Here is a 21,133-nt window from a genome sequence, read left to right on the forward strand (position 1 = left end):
AGTTCGGTTAATTCTTTTTGTGCTCTATCTAAGAACATTTTTTTTCAATAGAGTAAGATGATTCTTTCTATTTCTACATTTAGAATCCAACTTGTATTAGCGATACTATTAGGAAGTGAAAAATTATGGCAAGAAAAAGTTTGATCCAACAAGAAAGTAAGAGACAAAAAAATTAGAACAAAAATATCATTTAATTCGTCAATTTTCAAAAAAAAAAAAATTGAGCAAAATTCTGTCCTTAAATGAGAAATGGAAAATTCATGGAAAGTTACCATTGCCACAACGAACTAATGCACCGACACATCTTTATCAATGTTCTTTTTCGACTATAAGACCGAGAGCTAACTATCAAAACTTTTAAATATATGGACACATATTTCGTAAAATGGCTTAGACATGTTTGTTACCAGAAGTAACAAGATCAATTAAAACTTTTCTTTCATTTTCGTAGTAATTTTTATAATATTCGATCCTCAAGAGCATTGGTGAAAGAGGAAAGAGAAATGACTAATTAATAGGCCCGAGGGCCGGAGAGCCATAGCGCGGTAGGGTCTTCAAGCTCCACGCTTGATTCTCGGCTCGGCTCGGCTCAACTCGAGCCGTAACGTATTAAGCTAAAAAAATAAAAATAAAAGAAATGCTCTAAGCTTATATAGTAACTTAGATATTTTTGTAACTTAGCTAAAGTTTGTACATTGATGATGCTAACATAATTTAATTGAGTAGATTCATAAATAGCCAATAAATTGTAAGTGTTCAGACCCAAAAAGTCATATAAAAACCAAAGACATGTCTACACATCATTAACAAAGTTTCACTCATAGCCATGGGACCCAAAAACCTCTGCACCTTCAACTTTACTCTTTTTCTCACTCTGCAACTCCTCCGAGTTACCTCAACTCAGCCTCCTCCATATTCATGTGACTCATCAAACCCATCAACAAGTTCCTACCTTTTCTGCAAAACAACACTACCCATTACCCATAGAGTAAGGGACCTTGTTTCCAGGCTCACATTGGACGAGAAAATCTCCCAGCTAGTTAACACAGCTCCGGCGATTCCACGCCTTGGTATTCCGGCTTATGAGTGGTGGTCGGAGGCGTTACATGGCGTTGCTAATGTCGGACCAGGGATTCATTTTGAAGGCAACATTAAAGGTGCTACTAGCTTCCCTCAGATCATTCTTACTGCTGCTTCTTTTGATGCTTACCATTGGTATCGCATGGGTCAAGTGAGTTTTTTGCTGACCTTAAAATGTGTTTAATTGATTCTTTGTTTATCTACTGTTTTTTGGGATAAGTTACAAATTTGCTCATTGGAAAGTTCAGATCAGCGTAAGAAATGCTGTAAATTTAGTATAGGATTATTAGGGGAGAATAGATTTAGCCGTTGTGTGGGAGTTTGGAGGTTAACGGAGGTAATGGAAAGGGAATGTAAGTGATGGAAAGGAAAGTTTAAAATTAACGTTATTTGGGAGTTTATATTTACTTCCGTTAACCTCCGATTTGGAGGAGGATAGAGTTTGGAGGTCAGAGGAAGTAAACATTTAACCCCATTAACCTCCATCTACTTTCAAAAAATAGTATTAACCTTTCATTACTGTCATTTACTCCTATTAACCTCCTCCCAAACAAGGGCTTAGCCTCCGCGTAAAAAAATGAGTGTAATCTTAAGCTACATTGATGGAAAGTGAGTTTTTTTATTAGTAATAAAATGTGCTAACTCAAAGCCTTTTGGATGGCTAAAACGCCAGAGATTATAAGATGATCCGAACATAAAATTGCATGTGAAAAAGAAAAACTCCTTTAATGAGGTTTGAAATTGCATTATATGATAAACTTTCGGCTTGATATTGTAGTGTTTTGTATGTGGAGGTTAAATTCGCTCTCCTCTAATTGTATCTTATCCCTAAATTTTAAACTTAACATTTACAAGTAAGGGATAAGATACTAATTTAGTTATATTGGAGGTAAGTGGATTTGGTCTTCACCTATAAAAGAATGCAATTAGATAAGATACTAAACGGTGAAATTTCAAGCCTCGTCAAAAAAAAAAAAAGGTTTTTTTATGTTCAACTTCATGTTCTTGTTATCTAGTAAGGTTTTAAATTTCACATATTCTATTAATGAAAAGAAAAACCCATCTTCCGTTAATAAGATTTAAAATTGGATCGTTTGATAAACGTTAGGCTTACCATTGCACTGTTTTGTTCGTAGAGTCTAATGTGCTATCCTCCAATAATCATATACCACTAAGTTTATACCTTATCACTATAATCAATTTTACCCTTACGAAAAATTTGAACGGGTTGATTTGGGTATTATACCTTCCAAATATTAATTATGTCTAACATAATTACAAACAATCTATCAAAATGCCAACAATTAAGTGTCTAAAATGTTTATTGTGTTACTAACACAACCATATGAAATTGCTTGGGTAAATTTGATCTTGCTTGGAAAACATTAGGAGGTAAGTTTACATCATTTGGTATGTTAAGTGTATATATACACTTCCCAGAAAAGATTGGATAAATTTGGAGCTTATTTATTTGTTTTTACTCTTTGAAATTGTGGAGGTGATTGGAAGAGAAGCAAGAGCATTGTATAATGCAGGGCAAGCAACAGGGATGACATTTTGGGCACCAAATATTAACATATTTAGGGATCCAAGATGGGGAAGAGGGCAAGAGACACCTGGTGAAGATCCATTAGTTACTGGTAAATATGCAGTTTCTTATGTGAGAGGTGTTCAAGGTGATTCATTTCAAGGAGGGAAGCTTACAGGGCATCTTCAAGCTTCAGCTTGTTGCAAGCATTTTACTGCTTATGATTTAGACAATTGGAAGGGTGTGAATCGCTTTGGCTTTGATGCTCGTGTAAGTACGCTTTCCCTTTGACTTTCCTGTCTTTTTCGAGTTCTTATATTAAGGACTGGTCTTCCATGTCACTTGGAGGACCCCCAATTCACATTTGGACACGTGTATTGTGACCCCAAATAGCGAGACCTCTTATAATATATGTGGATCCATATTACACATGTCAAAATATGTATGGAAGAGGACCGGGTGCTTCTAATAATTTCCCGGTCTTTTTCTCAACCAAATTCAGATATGCTTGTATGTTTTGAATTGCATTGTTGATGTCCTTTTCTGGGTCTGCATTTCTCATTCATCTTTATTTGGCTTCATGGATGTTTTAAGTCTTATGATTAGCTATTGAAGTAAAGATTTAACTGCCAGTTCCAATAATGTGTAGGGAAAATCCCGAATTGGATCCCAAATTGACGGGTTAGTATGAGCTTATCCATGCGGTTATGCACTTTTTGAATAGAAATCCATTTTCTGAAAGATCATGGCTTTCGTGCTTTAGTGATTCTCCGAGATCCTTTCGATGACCTATGTTGTCTGCTTTGACTCTAACCCAACTATTGAGTCGTCTAATAGTTTTAAAACATGTCTACATGTATTCGAGAAACACTTATTGATATCGCGAAATAGCTCTTTTCCATTTTTATGTGAGATTCAGTTCATTCCCGTCCCATCGCGATCCTTTAAGGTCGTTCTTTGCTCAAGTCTTCATCATGGTGCCATCCTTTTAGGACCAGGCTGTTACAAGTCCACCAATTTCCACCCTGTTCGTCCCCAAACCAGCACATCCTACATAGAGAGTCAGTTCTGGTACCAAATGTAACAACCTGTTTTAATACCATATATAATACCATATAGAAATTATCCACTTTGACCCAACCCTAACTACTGCCTCACGGTTTTAGAACACATCTACATATATTGAAAACACACCTTACCTTACTAAGGTAATACAACCCAAGAACTCTCTCTCTATATGAGATTCAGTTCATTTTTGCCCCAACGTCATCCCTTTAGGGCTACTTCTTGCTCAGGATTTCGCTACCTTTTAGAACTGGATCATTACAAAAGATGACTGATAGAAAATGAAAAGAGTACTTATCTGAGTTTCTATTTTTTTCCCCTTTTCTCTTGTGAAGTCTCTTCAAGATTTACCTTCTTTGCGCTCATTTGCTTCACTTTTGTACTGGTTCTTACAATTAAAATGAAAAAACATGTTCTGAATAGTGCTAATGTGCTATTGTGGTTCATGTTTCTTCTTAAAAGCAAAGCTATGATTAGGATTTGTTTCCCTAATGCTCATAAGTTGATCATTCATTATGATTCTTCTTCTATTATCAGGTGAGTGTGCAAGATTTAGCAGACACGTATCAGCCACCATTCAAGTCTTGTGTTGAACAAGGAAAAGCCAGTGGAATTATGTGTGCTTACAACAAAGTCAATGGAGTCCCAAGTTGTGCAGATTTCAATCTCCTCACCACAACTGCTAGAGGCCAATGGGGTTTTCATGGGTATACCTCAAAGTGTTTCATTTGCATAGCCATTAAAATTTCTTGTGAATGGTATAGTAGTGAATGTGAATTGTGAGAATCTTAACTTCGTCAGAATGCGTATAAAACGGTGTTTGCAACACCGGTTTCAAATGCAAAGAACCCCTTGAGTGAATCATCGGGGGAAGAAAATTTGCTGTCCCCGTTTCAGTGTCCCCTTCCATGTCCCTCTCACAATAAGTGGTCCCTTTTTATTGTGTAGGTCCTTCTAGCTCACAAAATATATTATTTTAATTAAGTGGGGACCACTTATTGTGAGAGGGACATGGAAGGAGACACTAAAACGGGGATATCTAACATCTCATACCGGTGTAAAATGTGTTGCAACTTTCTCAGTTGTAGCAGCATCTCATACTGAACCTGATGATTATATCACCGGATTCATTGCATTTGAAATCGATGTTTTAAACACCTACTTCATACGGTTTCTAATAGCCTAAACGTGAGTATTAGGCCCGGAAAGTCTTCTAAAACCGGGCTTGATTTAAGGAATTTTGTTTATTGGTATATTAATTATGATGTTTGACAATCAGGTATATCACTTCAGACTGTGATGCAGTTGCTCTGATCCATGATAAGTCACCAGAAGATGCTGTGGTTGATGTGCTTAAAGCTGGTATGGGACCTTATCCTAAAAGCTACATGTGCCTGTGCTTTTTACCATATAGAACTGACTGCTATATTTTGGAGTATTATTATCTCTAATTCATGAATTGAAATTTTGGACCATTATAATAATCCTATGGGGGCATCTGAGTGGACTAATGTTTCTTTCATTTGATGTTCTTTTTGACTCTTGTGTGCTTGTTTGTCCTTATTAGGCTTCTCTTTCCACTAGGATATTTGCTAATTTAGTCTAAAATCGAGTTTGGAGAGGGCGAGCCTTGGCGCAACGGTAAAACGTTGTTGTCGTGTGACCAGAGGTCACGGGTTCGAGTCTTAGGGGCAGCCTCTTGTCAATTAAATTGGCAAGGGAAGGCTTGCCCCCAATACACCCTTGTGGTGGGACCCCTCCCCGGACCCTCGCTCAGCGGGGACGCGTAATGCGACCGGGCCGCCCTTTAGTCTAAAATCGAGTTTGGGTATCAATTTGGCTTTTAACTCGTATCTAGTCTCAAATCAGTTTAAAATAACACTTGTCAATATATGATTAGTAGTTATTTAACATGTATCACTTCCTCATGCTGGCACGCACGAATTTGTCATATTTAGACTGTTAAAACAGCCTAAATTGGAGGCTAGGTGTAAGCTACCCTTCGTATGAAGAGGTAAATAATGCGAGGAATCACGAATTTACTAGGTTAGCTAGGGTAAGTGAGGTCAAATGTAAGTTGAGAGGTAAAATAAAATGGGTGCCATGTGACAGTAAACTAATACGCCAGCGCTTACATAGCCTGATTGAATTGACTAAGCGTTCTAGTTAGTATTTCTGGCAAGAATTAGGCCCGAAAATGTTCAAAGTATGAGTTATTTTATTAATACAAAACGAACTTTTATGACCTTATTGTGACATTGTCCAAATTTAAGTAATTGTCGTTGAGATTTACCGGCACAAATATACTGTTAACACCTTGGTAACATTGTTTAACAAATAACTGCAGGCATGGATGTGGATTGTGGAACATACTTGCAAAATCACACCAAATCAGCTGTTGAACAGAAAAAACTGCTGGAATCTTCCATAGACAAAGCCCTTCACCATCTCTTCTCTGTAAGAATGAGGTTAGGATTTTTCAATGGAAATCCAAAACAACAGCCTTTCGGTAACATCGGTCCTGATCAAGTCTGCTCCCAAGAGCACCAGTTACTCGCCCTTGAAGCTGCTCGTAATGGCATTGTCCTTCTGAAGAACTCTGGAAGACTCCTCCCTCTCGCAAAATCGAAGACGATTTCGCTTGCTGTGATTGGCCCTAATGCGAATTCTGCACAAACACTTCTAGGCAACTATGCAGGCCCTCCTTGCAAATCTGTAACACCATTGCAGGCACTACAAGACTACATTAAGAACACTGTTTATCACCCGGGTTGTGACACGGTTCAATGCCGTTCAGCTTCAATTGACAAGGCAGTTGATATAGCAAAAGGGGTAGATCATGTGGTATTGATGATGGGATTGGATCAAACTCAGGAAAGGGAGGCGTATGATCGCGTAGACTTGGTGCTGCCCGGGATGCAACAAGAACTTATAACAAATGTTGCAAAATCTGCAAAGAATCCAATTGTTTTGGTGCTTTTTTGCGGAGGTCCGGTCGATGTGTCTTTTGCCAAGTACGATAAGAATATTGGAAGCATTTTGTGGGCTGGTTATCCAGGTGAATCCGGTGGGATTGCGCTTGCAGAAATCATCTTTGGAGATCATAATCCAGGAGGGAGATTACCGATGACTTGGTATCCTCAAGAGTTCGTGAAAGTACCTATGACAGATATGAGGATGCGGCCTGATTCATCATCCGGCTATCCTGGCCGGACATATCGGTTCTATAAAGGACATAATGTCTTTGAGTTTGGTTATGGACTAAGTTACTCAAAATACTCTTACAAACTAAATGCTGTCTCCCAAAAGGAGATCTACTTGAATCAATCTTCAAAACCGCACGTCATCGACAACTCCGATTCAATTCGTGCAGCATTGATTTCCGAGTTGGGCGTAAATTTCTGTGAACAGAGCAAGTTCTCTGTTAGAGTTGAAGTGGAGAACCAAGGGGAGTTGGCTGGAAAGCATCCAGTGCTGTTATTTGCAAGGCAAAGTAAGCACGGCGATGGAAGGCCGAAAAAACAGCTGGTTGGATTCAAAAGTGTGATACTAAGTGCAGGAGAAAAGGGTGAAATTGAATTTGAATTGAGCCCTTGTGAGCATTTTAGCAGAGCTAATGAAGATGGTGTGATGGTTATGGAAGAAGGAACACATTTCTTGGTTGTAGAAGGTGATCAGCACCCAATATCTATCATTGTCTGATTTGAAGATTTAGTTCTTCAAAGTATTTGTACCATTATAATTCAGAAGGTACTTAGTAAGAATATAATGTATTTATGGTAATGTAGAGAGAGAGAGAGAGAGAGAGAGAGAGACTAATTGTACTTAATTAAGCAAATTGAGCTCTTATGAGTATTCTAAGTATTCAATTAACTTCATAGTTTGATGCTTCATTACTAGGTGCTACAATTACTCACCTCTCTTCTAAATAACCTATGTTTAATCCCGGCTGAGAAAGATCCAAAATTATAATGAAGTTCGAATTATTTGAAGCTAAAACATTATTTCGGGTCAAATGAATGTGTTAGAAATGCAAAAGAGTTCAAATTTTGATATTAAAATATATCAACGAACTTCTAAAAACACGCATACACATTGATAAGTTTCAGGACATTTGGAAGTCATTCGGAGTGAGTATTTTTCAATCTTGTAATCTTCATTCTCATAAATAACACTTCTCTTCTCCGGTAGACGTAAACATAACTATCTGAACGTGTTTGTGTTTAGTCAATACCCGATCAGATTCAATTTTCTAACATGAGCTAATCAAATATTCAATAAACTCAGCTTCTTTCGTATAGCACTTCAAATGTAGTTAAGAGCAGCCATCATTTAAGCTAAAAACACGAAAAAAACGCAGATTGAACATGGAGAACTAACATAAAATGTAATTTCTGGATGCCTTTTCATAAACTCAATAAGGAAAAATCATATGTTGAGTTTCCATATGTTATCAAGACAAACAAGAAAGTAACTCCTCTGAGATTTTAGTCTCACTAAAATGATAAGTCAACTGAGCTAACATCAAAGCTATCAGGTTATCAAATTCATACCTTAACAGAGTCCGGCCTGAGCTTCATCTGCTCAATGGCTACGACTTCGTCCGGACTTACATTTTCTGACTCTTTTCCTCCACTGTCAGCCACTACAATATCTTCCTCCGTGGAGATGGTTTCAGAATCTTTACGCTGAAGCAGAGAACTTTCCGTTTCATCAGTTTCTGAAGTATCGGAATTCAAGTCTACACTGAGATCCAACGAAGCAGCAGATGTTACTGATGTTTCTGGCACTACTGAGGGAAGAGGACTCCCTCTTGTCCAAACGGAAGGCATCCGTTTATCGTCCTCCCTCATTCTGTCAGCGTATATATTGATATCGAAACCTTGAGTATCTTTTCCACCAAATGAAGACTCGAGTTGTTCCATATCGAATAGATCCTCCATTATTTTCATGGAGTTAAGATCATCAGAGTAAACAAACTTGACTTTGTTATAAGTCTTCGGTTCGAGAAAGGCTTTCGCCATCTGCAAAAAAAGGTTGTCCGAGCATTACAATTAAACTGAACGAGCAACAAATAAATAAGTCATTCTCCATCATCTAATATTGAAAAGTTCATGCTTTTACCATCCAAAACGGTTCGAAGAACTTCGGTGGGTTGAAAAGTATTGCGAGGCCGAGTCTTTCTGGATAATGGTCTTGTAAAACATGGGCTGTTTCCTTTGTCACCTTGAGAGAAACATGGGTTAGATTGTAACCGCGGAAATCGATCAGCCACACCATCTGCTCCTGTCCCGGTGCTAAATTCAACACCGCATTCTCCATGCAGTACACCAAGTATTTTATCTGTCCTTTTATCGACTTCGTGTTCTGCAACAAAAATTTGAGTTATATAAGCCAAGCGACACTAAGTAGAACTCTTTTCATATCTAAAAGGTCATTCCATACTGAGAAATTTACAAACAGAATCACATTCAATAATATAGAACAGCAGGATCAGTTAGATAATAGAAAAGAGGGTCGAGTCATGTATTGCAGCGGATGGAGATTCAGATAGGAACCACACAGGTTCAGGCGAATGTAAAGCTTGCATCTTTTCTTTGTGTTTTCTTTGACATTTATCAAACTTCCTTCATGTGATTACATATTAAAAAAACATGGAGATGGTAGACATAGTCGAATGAAACCTGGCAGCTCGGTCTCATGACAAGAACTGTTCGCCCGTGTTTGTCAAGATAGTTAGTTCTGTAAATTTTCCCTGTCTCTGCTTCATGAGACACTTCTTCCTACACCACAAACAAGAAAAATATTGAAGAGTTTGAGGGTTTCATGTCAAAGGGAAAAAAAACGAAGAAGAAAACCTTCAAATCGAAAACAGAAAATAGATAAATATGATATGTACTAATTCATAAGGTGTCAAAATGCTATTGGTAAGGACCACTTGCTGATGAGGTGATACTGGCCCATAGTAGAATTTCCCGCAACCCGTACAGGTTAACAGGTTTCGATCTAAACAATTGGCGGCACTTCATTTTAGTATTAATTTGCAAGGTTTAATTCAAACTATTTGAACCATCAACATGAAAACGAGTCTATAGATATTTCAGAAGGAAAATCAGCTAACTTCATCAACGTAAACAACTAACAACAACAACAAACAGAAGATATGAGCACCTGAACCCGACTTGAAGGTCTCTTTTATAAATATAAGCTTACGCAATTAAAATAACATGTAAAAGGAAAAGGTCAATTTCTGTTCTGAGCAAACCATAGAAGCTAAAATAGCTTAAAGACTAGTGAGCATCAGAATGCAGAATCGAGAACATACCCAGCGAATCTCTTCAGGTTTATGTTGTGCTCTCCATTTTAAAGTTTCTTTCAGCATTTTTGTTGCCTTCTTTACATTCCAGTTTCGTGCCCTCAGATGTCTTGCAATTGATGCATCAGAACAATAAATGGACAATTTCTCCGGCAATGTTCCCACCAATTTCTTCACCTCATTAATCTGCAAATAGGCAAACACCCAAAGTTCTTTAGCCATTCTAATGCCTCAAGTTATCTATAAATCGAATGAAAATCATAGAGTTATTATGAAGAACCAGACAACAAGCATAGTTAAGTCTACCTTTCCCTGCTGCTCTTCAGTTGTCAAAGCCTTCTCAAAGCCATTTGCCGGCGATTTTTTTAGGTCCTCACTCATTGCAAGTTTTCCTGAGATTCAATAGTTGAAGACATCAGTAAATGTGTAACATAATGTTTCTTACATATTATCCATTCTCATGGGTGTTTATACTTTTTCTGATAGTTAAAAGCAAATGCAAACAAAAACGAAAAATTATGCCAAAAAAAGTGATAATCCATAAGGGGCGGCCCGGTCGCACTACACGTCCCCGCTGAGCGAGGGTCCGGGGAGGGGTCCCACCACAAGGGTGTACTAGGGGCAAGCCTTCCCCTGCCAATTTATTTGGCAAGAGGCCGCTCCTAAGACTCGAACCCGTGACCTCTTGGTCACACGACGACAACGTTTACCGTTGCGCCAAGGCTCGCCCTCAGTGATAATCCATAAGATGAACATAAAAAGATGCAAAGTTTCTTCTATATCCAACCAGACCGAAAGCTTTTCTTTTCTTTTTTTTTTTGCGTGAGGAAGAAGGCACATGCCTAGAAAATAAACTAAACAGAAACTATTCTAGAAAAATTAACACCAGAAACATCATCGAGCAAAATATCTCAAATTCATGAAGACTTAAAGAAAGAGATTCAGCTAAGTTCGTCATCCAGTCCGCAACTCGATACACTCTCTTAGAGTATGAGTAAAACGAGTAAAATGGTTTTTCTATTCTTTTCTAGATGGCAAGCTGAAAGAATTCTTAAAGCCTGCTTGGTTCAAGTGTTCATATCTACTTTTGTTGCATAGAAATTAGCTTATTTTGCTTCTGAAATAGCTATAAGCAGCTATTTCTCAATCATAACCAAATAATTTTGTTCTACTAGTTGGAGTGAAAAGACAATCCCAATACCTTCATCATTAAAAATGATTGGAATTTTAATATTATTTTTGAGAGTTTTAGTTGGCTTAGATACAAAAACTTGTTGTATCCCAATTCCCAAAAGACAATTGAATGCTTAATCAGTTATTAGTTCTGTTTCTATTTGATAGATAAGGACAACTTTAAGTACATGTTTGGTTCTCCTTTTTGTAACTTTCTTTTGTTGTTTTACTCCAAACAGTAGACAGTAGATATTATAGTTGGTTAGAATTGAGAAACAACTGTTTATAGCTATTTTGAAAGTAAAATCAACTAATATCCGGTAGGTCCAATATATAGGCAATATAACACGCAAACAAAGGATAACTCTTGTCCATGCCCTGTATTATTTTATCTTTGAATCTTCTTGATGGTAGGACTGTTAAAATGGGTTGTCCTATTATAATCATGTTAGGTGATCTATATATGCCACATGATATAAATGACACAAAAATGAAAATCTGTTATTTTATAGATCTGTTGTTGTCTAAGAAATTTTACATCCCTACTTCGAAATTTCGTGCTCGTTAAACTAAAATTTTATCCATTGTTTAATCAAAGCAAAACTTCATTAAATTAATGAGTGGGGTACATTTTAGCAAAACTTGATTCTCCAGTTGTAATCCTAGTTATATGAAAATTCGATTGCACGTGAATATAGAACATATTTTAACATGGAACATAGCAGCAATAAAATTCTAATCGAATTAATAAAACTAAAATTAGCACATAAGAAAAGGGTTTGAGCAAGAACATAATTGACCACAAAAAGCGTTCAAAATTGAAATGTAATCTAATCGAATCAAATCTAATCTAATTAAGAATGATTCAAATTAGTAATTACCGCCAAGATAAAATCGGAGATTCCAACGATAGAAACACAAAACAAGATTCATGAAAAACAGGAAGACCGAAACGAGTGGCGAAATGATGAACTAACCTGACTGATCCAACAGCTATAGACGGAAAAAACAGCGAAAAGAGCGAATCTAAAGGAAGCTCCTTCAATGGGTGAAAACTATGAAAACCAGGTCAACCATGAAAAAGGGTAGGCTGAGAAGTAGAGATTGAGAAATGGCAAGTCATCAACTTTGGATCCACACACATGGGAGAAATCGATTTAAGAAACCGGGAAAATGAGTTGGTAAAGCTTGGACTTTTTGGGGACAAAAAGTTGAATATACCATATATATATCTTTTTTGAATTCATTTACTAATAATAACAATAATAATTCTCTCATAATAATAATAATTTAATTAATAACAACAATAATAATATAGTTAAAAAAGAAGATAAAGCTTCAAATTTTTTTTCCAAACAAGAACAATTTGAACGGTTAGTTTGACCCGGACTTTTCAAATAAATATTTTTGGATAAATTGGAGTAAATTTCTACAGGGTAACAAAATAAATATTTCTAACAGTTTTTTAATTATTACTAATTTATGTTGACGAAGTGAGAAGAAGTCAGGAATGACCCTCTTTTGGTAAGATTCGTACGAGAATATGCTGTGTGGCATAAGGGTAGTTTTGACTTTTAACAATGAAGCAATCCAAAACTTCAAAATAGCATAACAATGGAGATGCTCTTCAGGATTCCCAAATGCCAATATCATTAACAAACCAAAAGTTAGATATTAATCATCTAAGTTAATGTTCACCATTTTCAATAGAATTTTTTAATTTTTTAATGTTTAGAAATTAATGGAATAAATAATTATTTCTATATGATTATCATATCTAAATTAATATTTTAATAAAAAAAAATCAGTCATTTGAATATATGGATAAAAATCAGTCATAAAAAACTCCGCGAGGGTCACTTGGTGGCATTTACAGTAGGTTTGTGGCGGCCAGCGTAAAACTTAACTACATCTTGGCATATATTAATGATTAAATTTCTGATATTTTTTTTCAGAATTTTAATTGTTCTAATTAAGCATGAGTAAACCTAATAATCTTTAATTTTCACTCACGAATCTTCCACTAATAGTTTTAAGGCCCGTTTGTTTTACGTATTATTTGCTTATGTAAAACGCAAACAAAAGGTTATTAACCAAACACTTTTACAAGAAGTTATATGAAGTTTTCTGAAAATGGTACTTGTAGCTGTTAAGAATTTATCCCTGCACCGTTGGCATTTTTGTTTGAAATTCCAAAACGATTGGAAAAAACACTAGAGTACAAGATATTTTGGCTAATATGTAAATAGACAATTAGATATTTCAATATATGTAAGATTAGAAGCTCTTGCCGACAGGAAAAGAAAAAAGAATTTATTCATTACAAAAATTAAATAAATTGATATTTGAGTCAACAGCAAAAAGATGTATGTACAAGTCAGTTAAAAAGTAACAAATGCCTCTACTTTTGGATTAACTTGTATACATATTTCTCTTTCCTTTTCTTTTTCCTATACAGAAATTCAATTTTCCCTTCTGTGTACCAATTCAATATATCCACTATATCTTCCAGATGCAATCCCACTGGACTTCAAAAATCCCAAGAATCAATCTTCCAACCCGATAAGCCATCCCGTCCCGACGGAAGATAGAGTTCCACCGGACTTGATGCCCACCAAAACCCCATTCCTGGTATGTTCATACGTATCCACCACCGGTCTGGGTGAACACAATACAAAAAGTTGAAATTAGACCCAACTTATTGTATGCACCAAAAATAATTCTTACCTTTCAAGTTCCCCACTACTTACTCAAAGCACCCGAAGATCGCCTATCACGACGAGATCTATTGCAGAAGCAATCATCTTTGCTCTTCAATCCAAGCACCAACGTCAACTCAGAATGCCGATTTGCTTCCGTTCCAATTTCCGTTCGCAAGATGTGATGCGCAAGAACTTGCACTGTGGCAACCAGTTTCACAAGGACTTCTTGGTCTCCTGGCGCTAAAAGACAGACGGCATCACAACTGCCAAGGAACCAAATGTTGACCCCGACATGCCAGAGGAATCCACAGATAACTACAAGTCTCTCTTTCCCACAATGCTGGAAGAACTCTGCTTCTTCTGTATGCCGTATTGCCAGGCATCTCTAAATTTATCACCCGGTTGATCAAACTCATCTAAATTATCCATTGGTGCTTTATAGGGTCTATAACCCCCATTCCTAGAGATAACAGGTCCACCTGTGTTGTCATCTTCTTCTGATGGGGTTCCTGATCTGGACTCCAAGTGCATATCCATTGGTCTGTGTCTCGGTCCGCCTAACCTTGAAACCCTTGTATTGAAGGAACCTTTGCCGTGCATTCCTTTCGGGGCCAAAAACTCTTTTGGGAGAGAGTCCATGTCCATATAGCAGTTCCTAGCTTTAGCATCAGTAACCAATGCGGCCCAGTCATCAGATTGCACCAGAGAATTTGCGTTCCCTATAACCTGTTGAAACATCCAATTAAAAAAGCTCGTTATCGAGTCTGCATAGGAAGCAGAAATCAACAATTTGAAGATAAATATAATTAAAAGGAAAAGCAGGAAGGCGTACCCATAGCGCCCTTCTTGCACGTGTGAGAGCAACATTCATCCTGCGGATATCAGCAACAAAGCCGACACCGTGATTTGAGGCACGCACACAAGACATAATAATGACATCTCGCTCTTGCCCCTGAAAAGCATCAACAGTATTGATATAGATGTCTTTCCCTTCTTCTGACTTTAAAATTGGTGCAAATTCATGTTGAAGGCATTTCAGTTGTAGTTTGTATGGTGTGATTATGCCAACAGTGACTCTCCCCTGACCCAAGGATTTCAGGGTTTTCTGAAGATGCTCGTACAGCTGAAGACATAAGTGTGCTTCGTGTATGTTCTGATACGATACTGATCCACCCCTGTGGGATTCCCGCCCATAAGTAACATCATAAAATAAATATGGTCTGAGTAACGGATCCTTGTAGTACAATTCATCAGGTAAGCCAACAACACTTTCACTGTCAGTAAGACGGCCTTGGTAGAAGTACCGCGAAGGGAAATCTCGGATTTGGGGATGCATCCTATACTGCACCGATAACAACATTGTTGGGCATCCCGCTTGTTGAAACCTTTCAAAAAGGCTTCTACTATACATTAAGGTTCCTGCTGCCTTGCTGATAACAGTTGCAGGAAGCTGTTGAGGATCCCCCACAAGAACACAGCGTGGAGCACCGAGAGCTAAAGGAGGAAGAACACCTACTTCACTGGCTTGAGCGGCTTCATCAATAACCACCATATCAAAACCATGTGTAAGCCGAGAGAACAACTTACGACCGCTGCTTGACACAGTGGTGAAAACAATCTCTGCCTCATTGGCAAAACTTGCCTCCAGACTAGCACGAGCTTCCTCCATGTTGAAATTACTACCAGCACGAAACCTGGCTTCTAAAATCAGGAGGCGAGAAATCTCAACTAGAACTTTATCCCTGCTTTCAACAGCTGCAGCAAGATTTTGCAATAACAAATCTCGATTTTGCTCCCGGGCAATAAGAACATCAGGATCAACACCAACAGATCCTTGAGAACGACCATCCACAGCTGCCATGCTAAGTCTGCTTTGCAGATCAGCTATGTGAGCAGAAAAATAAGCTTCTTGACCTCTTAAATCTTGCATCCATTTTGACACTTCCTCTCGACTCTTGATTAACAGCTGTTCAGTTCTCCTCTCAACAGAAACTGCCTGGGCAGCACGTGATTGTGAATCAACCCCCACCCTAGCCACATCTGGCCGATAAACTTTCATCTCACCATCAATGAACCCCCGATCAAGACAACGTGCAAGAAGCTCATCAGTTGCAGCATTGGAAGGAGCACAAACCAACATTCTGGGCTTTGGACAGAGTTTTGATAGAGATCGAAACAGATTTTGGTCCATGTTATGAAGAACTTCATCAATTGAACCCAACGCAATGTTGTCAGAATTGCTTTCGTTGGCTTGCTTATAGCTCTGGGGGGCAAGTTTCTTAAGCAAAGAAGTATAGTACTGCTGATATTGGACCAAATGGATTACATTAAGCATCCCCCAAACAGTATGGGTCTTACCTGTTCCAGGTGGCCCTTGAACAAGGGTAAAGGGCCATGGATCTTGCCGCTTTGTCGTTCCACTACTAGTACCAGCAGCAGTATGCATTGCAGCCCAATGAATTGCTGCCAACTGAGGTCCATTGAAGGTCCTATGCAAATGGTCAACAAAATTCTGGGTGAAGCACTCAGGCATTGAAGGAGTCTGTTGCTCATATTTGGGGAAATGATCAGGACTGGGCTTTAATATTGCGGTTTGCATCTAGAATAAGAGAATAGAGCTCTTAAGTTTCTCATAGTTCAAGTCTTATGAACTATAACACAATGATAAAGCATTTAGGGGGAAAAAAGTATCACCTGTGAATTGAGACGACAAAATGCATGCAAGGCAACATATTCCCGCTGAGTAGTTGCTAGAGAACCGAGCACAGTTAGAAACCAGGTGCTTCTGGGCTGGAGTTTTCTTAGAATATGATCTTCATCAGCCTTGCTGTAGAAGAAAAAAGAACAAGTAAAACAATTAATAGGGTGAATTAATAGTCTTGTGAAGCACAAGGCAAAATCATCCCAAACGGTCAGACAATAGCAAACAGAACTAATAATGAAGTAACCTGTAAGGATCATAGGAGTCCCCAACAAAAAAATGAAGGATTGCACCAGGAGGATCACGAGTATCCAAGGGGGTATGTCTTCTAACAGTACCAGCCACGCGTTCACCGGTGTCGGCATCATCATCATCTTCATTTGTGGAGGTGTTGGTCCTCTTGGGTCTGACTGCTTGACATGAGGAAAAAATAGTTGCAAGTTATAGAGGCAAATTTAACATCAAAAGATAAATCAAATGTCATACATGCATCTCCTAAAACAAACCTGTTCCTGGCCTAGGTGTTGAAAGAACTGCAACATCACCCTCCTTGAATGTCCATTTGTACTCATTTATTGGAAGAACTATCACATCATACCATCCTAAAGCTCAGAAGGGAAAAGCTTGGACCAGTCAAAAAATGGAAAAAAAAAGAAACAAAAATTAATAAACCAATATATACTGTAATTACGTTATCTATATACCTCTTTCTCGTCTTTCAACGCTCTTTATACGAACCATTACATGAGCATTTGTTTCAGCCAACTCTTCCCAGGTGCTGTATAACTGTGCTCGACATTCTTCAAAAAGTAAAGGCTCAAAAACCCTGACATACTCTTCAACAGATTCAAACCTTCCAGGAACACACTGGAGATCAGAGTCTTCTGAAGGACAATATAAAAATAGATCAAATCAAATATAATGTCATCAGAGCAAGAAAAAGAACAAAAGAAGAAGAGCAAAGAATCTTATACAGAGAACATTGCCAAATGATCATACGAAAGCACAACAGCATTTTCAACCAAATAAAGCATAAGGCACACAGTATAGGCGAAAGCAGAAATGTACATCACTATCATCCCCAAGTACATTTGAACTGGCTAGCAAAACTCTTTCTTTTCAATAGCAAACATTAAATAGAGGTAATTGATTGAAAAATATTAGAGGAACACGACATAGTGATGAAAGTTTGAATAGCAATTCATAAAATCACAATCTTGAATTGTGGTTCAATTAATCTTCCATCCATGAGGCTTTCCGGACAGTTCAATGCTGCCCACCACATGTAGTTGTGGGAATTTCCTCTGCTGTACATGAGCCTGAGCAAAACTAGCCTCAGCTTTTTACTTATTGGAGGACAAACAAAAAAGACCCTAACTGATCCACAATTCCTTATCCTAAAATGGTTAACAGGCATCAATGAAGAAGACCAACAATACAGTTGTTAAAATTAGCATTACTCCATTGTGAAACTTAGTGCTTCCATGTTTCAGGCAACTAACGGACATCTGCTAGAAACAACTCTCTCTGACTCACTCTTTACAACTCCTTATTCAATACCGTCTCTTATAAATACTTGGAAGGATGCAGAGATGGCTTACTGTCTCTTATAAATACTTGGAAGGATGCAGAGAAGGGTTACTGATCTTAAGTTTTATTTAAATGGTTAAATACATGTCACCAATAACAGACACAAGCATAATTTATATTGAATACCTGGATGATGCCAGAATTTCTCATTAGTCACCTCCCTTATGAGACGTTCAACTGATGTGTCTTGATATTGGGTACTTGTAGCAGCTGGCTTCTTGGCAGGAGGATGTTTCTTGTTTCCCAGCTTCGAGTCTATGGAATTTTGACCAATCAAAGCTGGTTTCCTTCCAGAAAATTGTGAGTTTTTTGGCGCCCTTAAATCAGTAGGCTGCTTCCAAGAACTCTGTCTTGGAATGGGTGGTAGGTGTCCTTCTGTTGTTAAATCAGCATCACTGTTCAGCCTCCTAGGCCTTGATAGTTGTCCAGAACTGATATCACCATTACATTCATTTTTTGGTTGATAGGACTCTGATGACATGCCTCCCTCATTCAACGACCAGTCAACTTGCTTCTGATCCTTAATCACTGGATTAGTGTGCTTTTCACCATGTTCTGATGATGGAGTGACCGTGCGAACCTCCTTCACAGTACGAAGCATAGTTGGTGGTCTTCTAGGTGTTGAAGATTTGATTGGACCAGCTTGCTTGACTTCATCAATATTAATTAACATAGTCTGTCTATTACGCTTCTTCCCTAGCATTGCTTCTTTGTGGTGGTCTATCCTTCTCTTCCCCAGATTATTGGCACTCTTAAGTGCATGATTTGCTTCAACACCTTTAACTTCCCTTGTTTTTGGCACTGATGCATTTTCTTCCTGACTGTCCATGGATGCATCACCGTTAGCATTGGAATTTGAATTTCTGCTACTATTACTTTTCTGATCATTCAATCTCGGATCTAAATCCTGTGAAATACGGCCTCCGCTTTCAACCTTGATATTATCAGTAATCTTGGTGATGCCAGAAATATTCTCCGTAGCCATACCAGAGGCAGTACATTCCATTGACTCAGACCTTTGACACACTTGTGAAGCTTTCCTCAGCTCAAGAAAACTGCTGCCTGCAGGTGCATCAGCAGAACCCTCTATGTCAGACCACTCCCCCTCTTCTCTTTCTTCAGCTCCCGGATCTGCTAAACCTGAAACCAATGATGCTGCTGTTTTTGCATTATCACCATTAATTGATTTTGCTGGTGATGCAAGCTTGGGTTTCTGATGATCCCCTGCTATCTTCTGCTCAGAACCTGCTTCAGGGCCAGAAGCGACTTTGGGCCGGACAAAAGGCTGAAAACCCGACATAGAAGATGCATGTGAGAAAGCTTTGTTATTTTTTATACCTTCAGGAGCTACTGATGCTGGAAACAAATTAGAAGTGTTTGGATTTACTGAGGGTAGTGCCTTCTGTGGTTGCAAGCAAATGACATCGGTCTCCTCACCATCCTCAGCAGGGGGTTCATTAAGATCAAATAATAGCCTTCCTCGAGAACCCATTTCATATGTGAATGCATACAAAATAAGTTGTCCACCCAAAAGTATCTAATTGTCAGTATTTGTGATTTCTTCTTAACAAAGAAAGTCAACCTTAAATACATAAAAGGGCCCTCCAAAACAATCAAATAAATTCTAGAAGCATTTTCGGATCTGCAAATAAAAGATCACAAAAAATAAAATCTCAATTTAAACACTACAGGACGCACAAGCGGGTAAACCAGAAAATTTACAAGATGCCATGCATCCAAGATGTTCTGATAAGAACTAGTATAAATCTTTGTTAAAAGAATAGAATAAACAAATTTCAAATGCTTAATTACCAAAATGTTAGGGCATTCAGAACATCCTAAAAGATATGGTATGACCCCAAAATTAGAAACTCAAAGAAGCAATGTAACCCAAGCTAAAACGGCAGAACAATAAGTGATAACCAAGTCTAAATCGCAGATTTAACGTTAATCATAACAAGCAAAAATATTTCCAGACTCAAAAGTAGAACACTCAGATAAAGCAACAACTGCCCCTTGACATAGGTATAATCCAACATTCGCACAATATCCACATTGCAGAACAAGTCTCAACAATGTCACTCCACAATTAGCACCAGTGGCAGAATTAAACGAAGAAAAAGAAAACCTAACCAATGTCATGTACAAGCGAAACAGATTACCACAAGGGAGAAAAAAATAATCATCAAGTCAGGGATGTAACCAATAAAAAGCTCCACTGTAACCTAAAGATGCAGGAAAATAGCATTCACTGCTTTGACAAGCAATCTGAAAAAACGGAAATAGATCAAGAGCCGGTCCCAAACAAAACTAATCCCAAAGCAAATCCAAAAGCGATTTCTAGGGTTTTGAATAACCAAACGACTAAACTCCAAGAACATCCAACTAATCTCTTCACACAAGACAACAAATCAGGAACCGCAATCATTATTGCCTAATACACTAAAAGCCTTCGTAGATCAATCATTCCAATCTCTCGCATTAATCTCGGAGCCAAACACTCGATTCACTATTTCAAATCCTGTTTCTTATATTATCTTTTTCAAATTCAAATTCCATTCCCCTAATTTGGTTCTTCCTCAATTTCAAAAACTACATGAATCCATAACTTCATTAATTAAAAGTAAAAAATAAATAAATAAATAATAAATACTTCAATAATTGTAACGGAAAGAGGGAATTATTACCTGTCTGGTTGCTACTTAAATCTCTAGAGAAACGTTTAGTAGAGAGAGAGAGGTGGCTCTTTAGAGAGAAAATGCAAATATGAAAAGAGAGAAGGTATGCTTACGGGTTTATATAGGAAATAACGAGGCACTCTCACCGGCGGATTTCCCCTCCGTTCACCGTTAAATTATTCCCGGCAGTATTTATTTTTCTATTATTTTTATTTATCCTCCCAACGCCAAGCAATTTACTATTCTCGCCCTCCTTTTTAATATTATTACCACTCTTGTCCCTCCCGTGTTCCACTCCCG

General features: G+C 37.9%; 3 protein-coding genes across 7 annotated transcripts; 1 reads left to right on the forward strand and 2 right to left on the reverse strand.

Moving 5' to 3' along the window:
• The first annotated feature begins 797 nt into the window (after nt 1-797).
• On the forward strand, nt 798-7,566 carry LOC136235099 (probable beta-D-xylosidase 7). The gene is made up of 5 exons (XM_066024613.1): nt 798-1,231; nt 2,579-2,878; nt 4,211-4,380; nt 4,953-5,035; nt 6,021-7,566. Exons 1-5 carry the CDS (start codon nt 827-829, stop codon nt 7,373-7,375), a joined length of 2,313 nt encoding a protein of 770 aa, XP_065880685.1. The 5' UTR covers nt 798-826; the 3' UTR covers nt 7,376-7,566.
• Nucleotides 7,567-8,054: 488 nt separating this feature from the next.
• Nucleotides 8,055-12,359, reverse strand: LOC136235100 (uncharacterized). Its single transcript, XM_066024614.1, has 6 exons — nt 12,140-12,359; nt 10,296-10,381; nt 9,999-10,175; nt 9,358-9,456; nt 8,798-9,040; nt 8,055-8,697 (listed from the first exon to the last, which is right to left on the reverse strand). Exons 2-6 carry the CDS (start codon nt 10,368-10,370, stop codon nt 8,221-8,223), a joined length of 1,071 nt encoding a protein of 356 aa, XP_065880686.1. The 5' UTR covers nt 10,371-10,381; nt 12,140-12,359; the 3' UTR covers nt 8,055-8,220.
• A 1,099-nt stretch (nt 12,360-13,458) lies between these two features.
• On the reverse strand, nt 13,459-20,953 carry LOC136235776 (helicase sen1-like). 5 transcript variants are annotated; one of them, XR_010691931.1, is made up of 9 exons: nt 20,843-20,953; nt 18,282-19,797; nt 17,270-17,449; nt 17,072-17,167; nt 16,813-16,975; nt 16,559-16,691; nt 14,697-16,463; nt 13,913-14,590; nt 13,459-13,820 (listed from the first exon to the last, which is right to left on the reverse strand). XR_010691931.1 is itself a non-coding variant. In XM_066025798.1 (9 exons), the coding sequence occupies exons 2-9, from the start codon at nt 19,645-19,647 to the stop codon at nt 14,180-14,182; spliced, it is 4,002 nt and encodes a 1,333-aa protein (XP_065881870.1). In that variant the 5' UTR covers nt 19,648-19,797; nt 20,843-20,953; the 3' UTR covers nt 13,459-14,179. The 5 variants fall into 5 exon arrangements, 4 of the variants coding, with proteins under 4 accessions (XP_065881870.1, XP_065881869.1, XP_065881868.1 ...); XM_066025798.1 differs by having other exon boundaries at nt 13,459-14,590; nt 18,282-19,440; nt 19,555-19,797; XM_066025797.1 differs by having other exon boundaries at nt 13,459-14,590; nt 18,282-19,440; nt 19,543-19,797.
• Nucleotides 20,954-21,133: the final 180 nt, after the last annotated feature.

Source organism: Euphorbia lathyris, chromosome 7, assembly GCF_963576675.1.
Source record: "Euphorbia lathyris chromosome 7, ddEupLath1.1, whole genome shotgun sequence".
Taxonomy (NCBI): domain Eukaryota; kingdom Viridiplantae; phylum Streptophyta; class Magnoliopsida; order Malpighiales; family Euphorbiaceae; genus Euphorbia; species Euphorbia lathyris.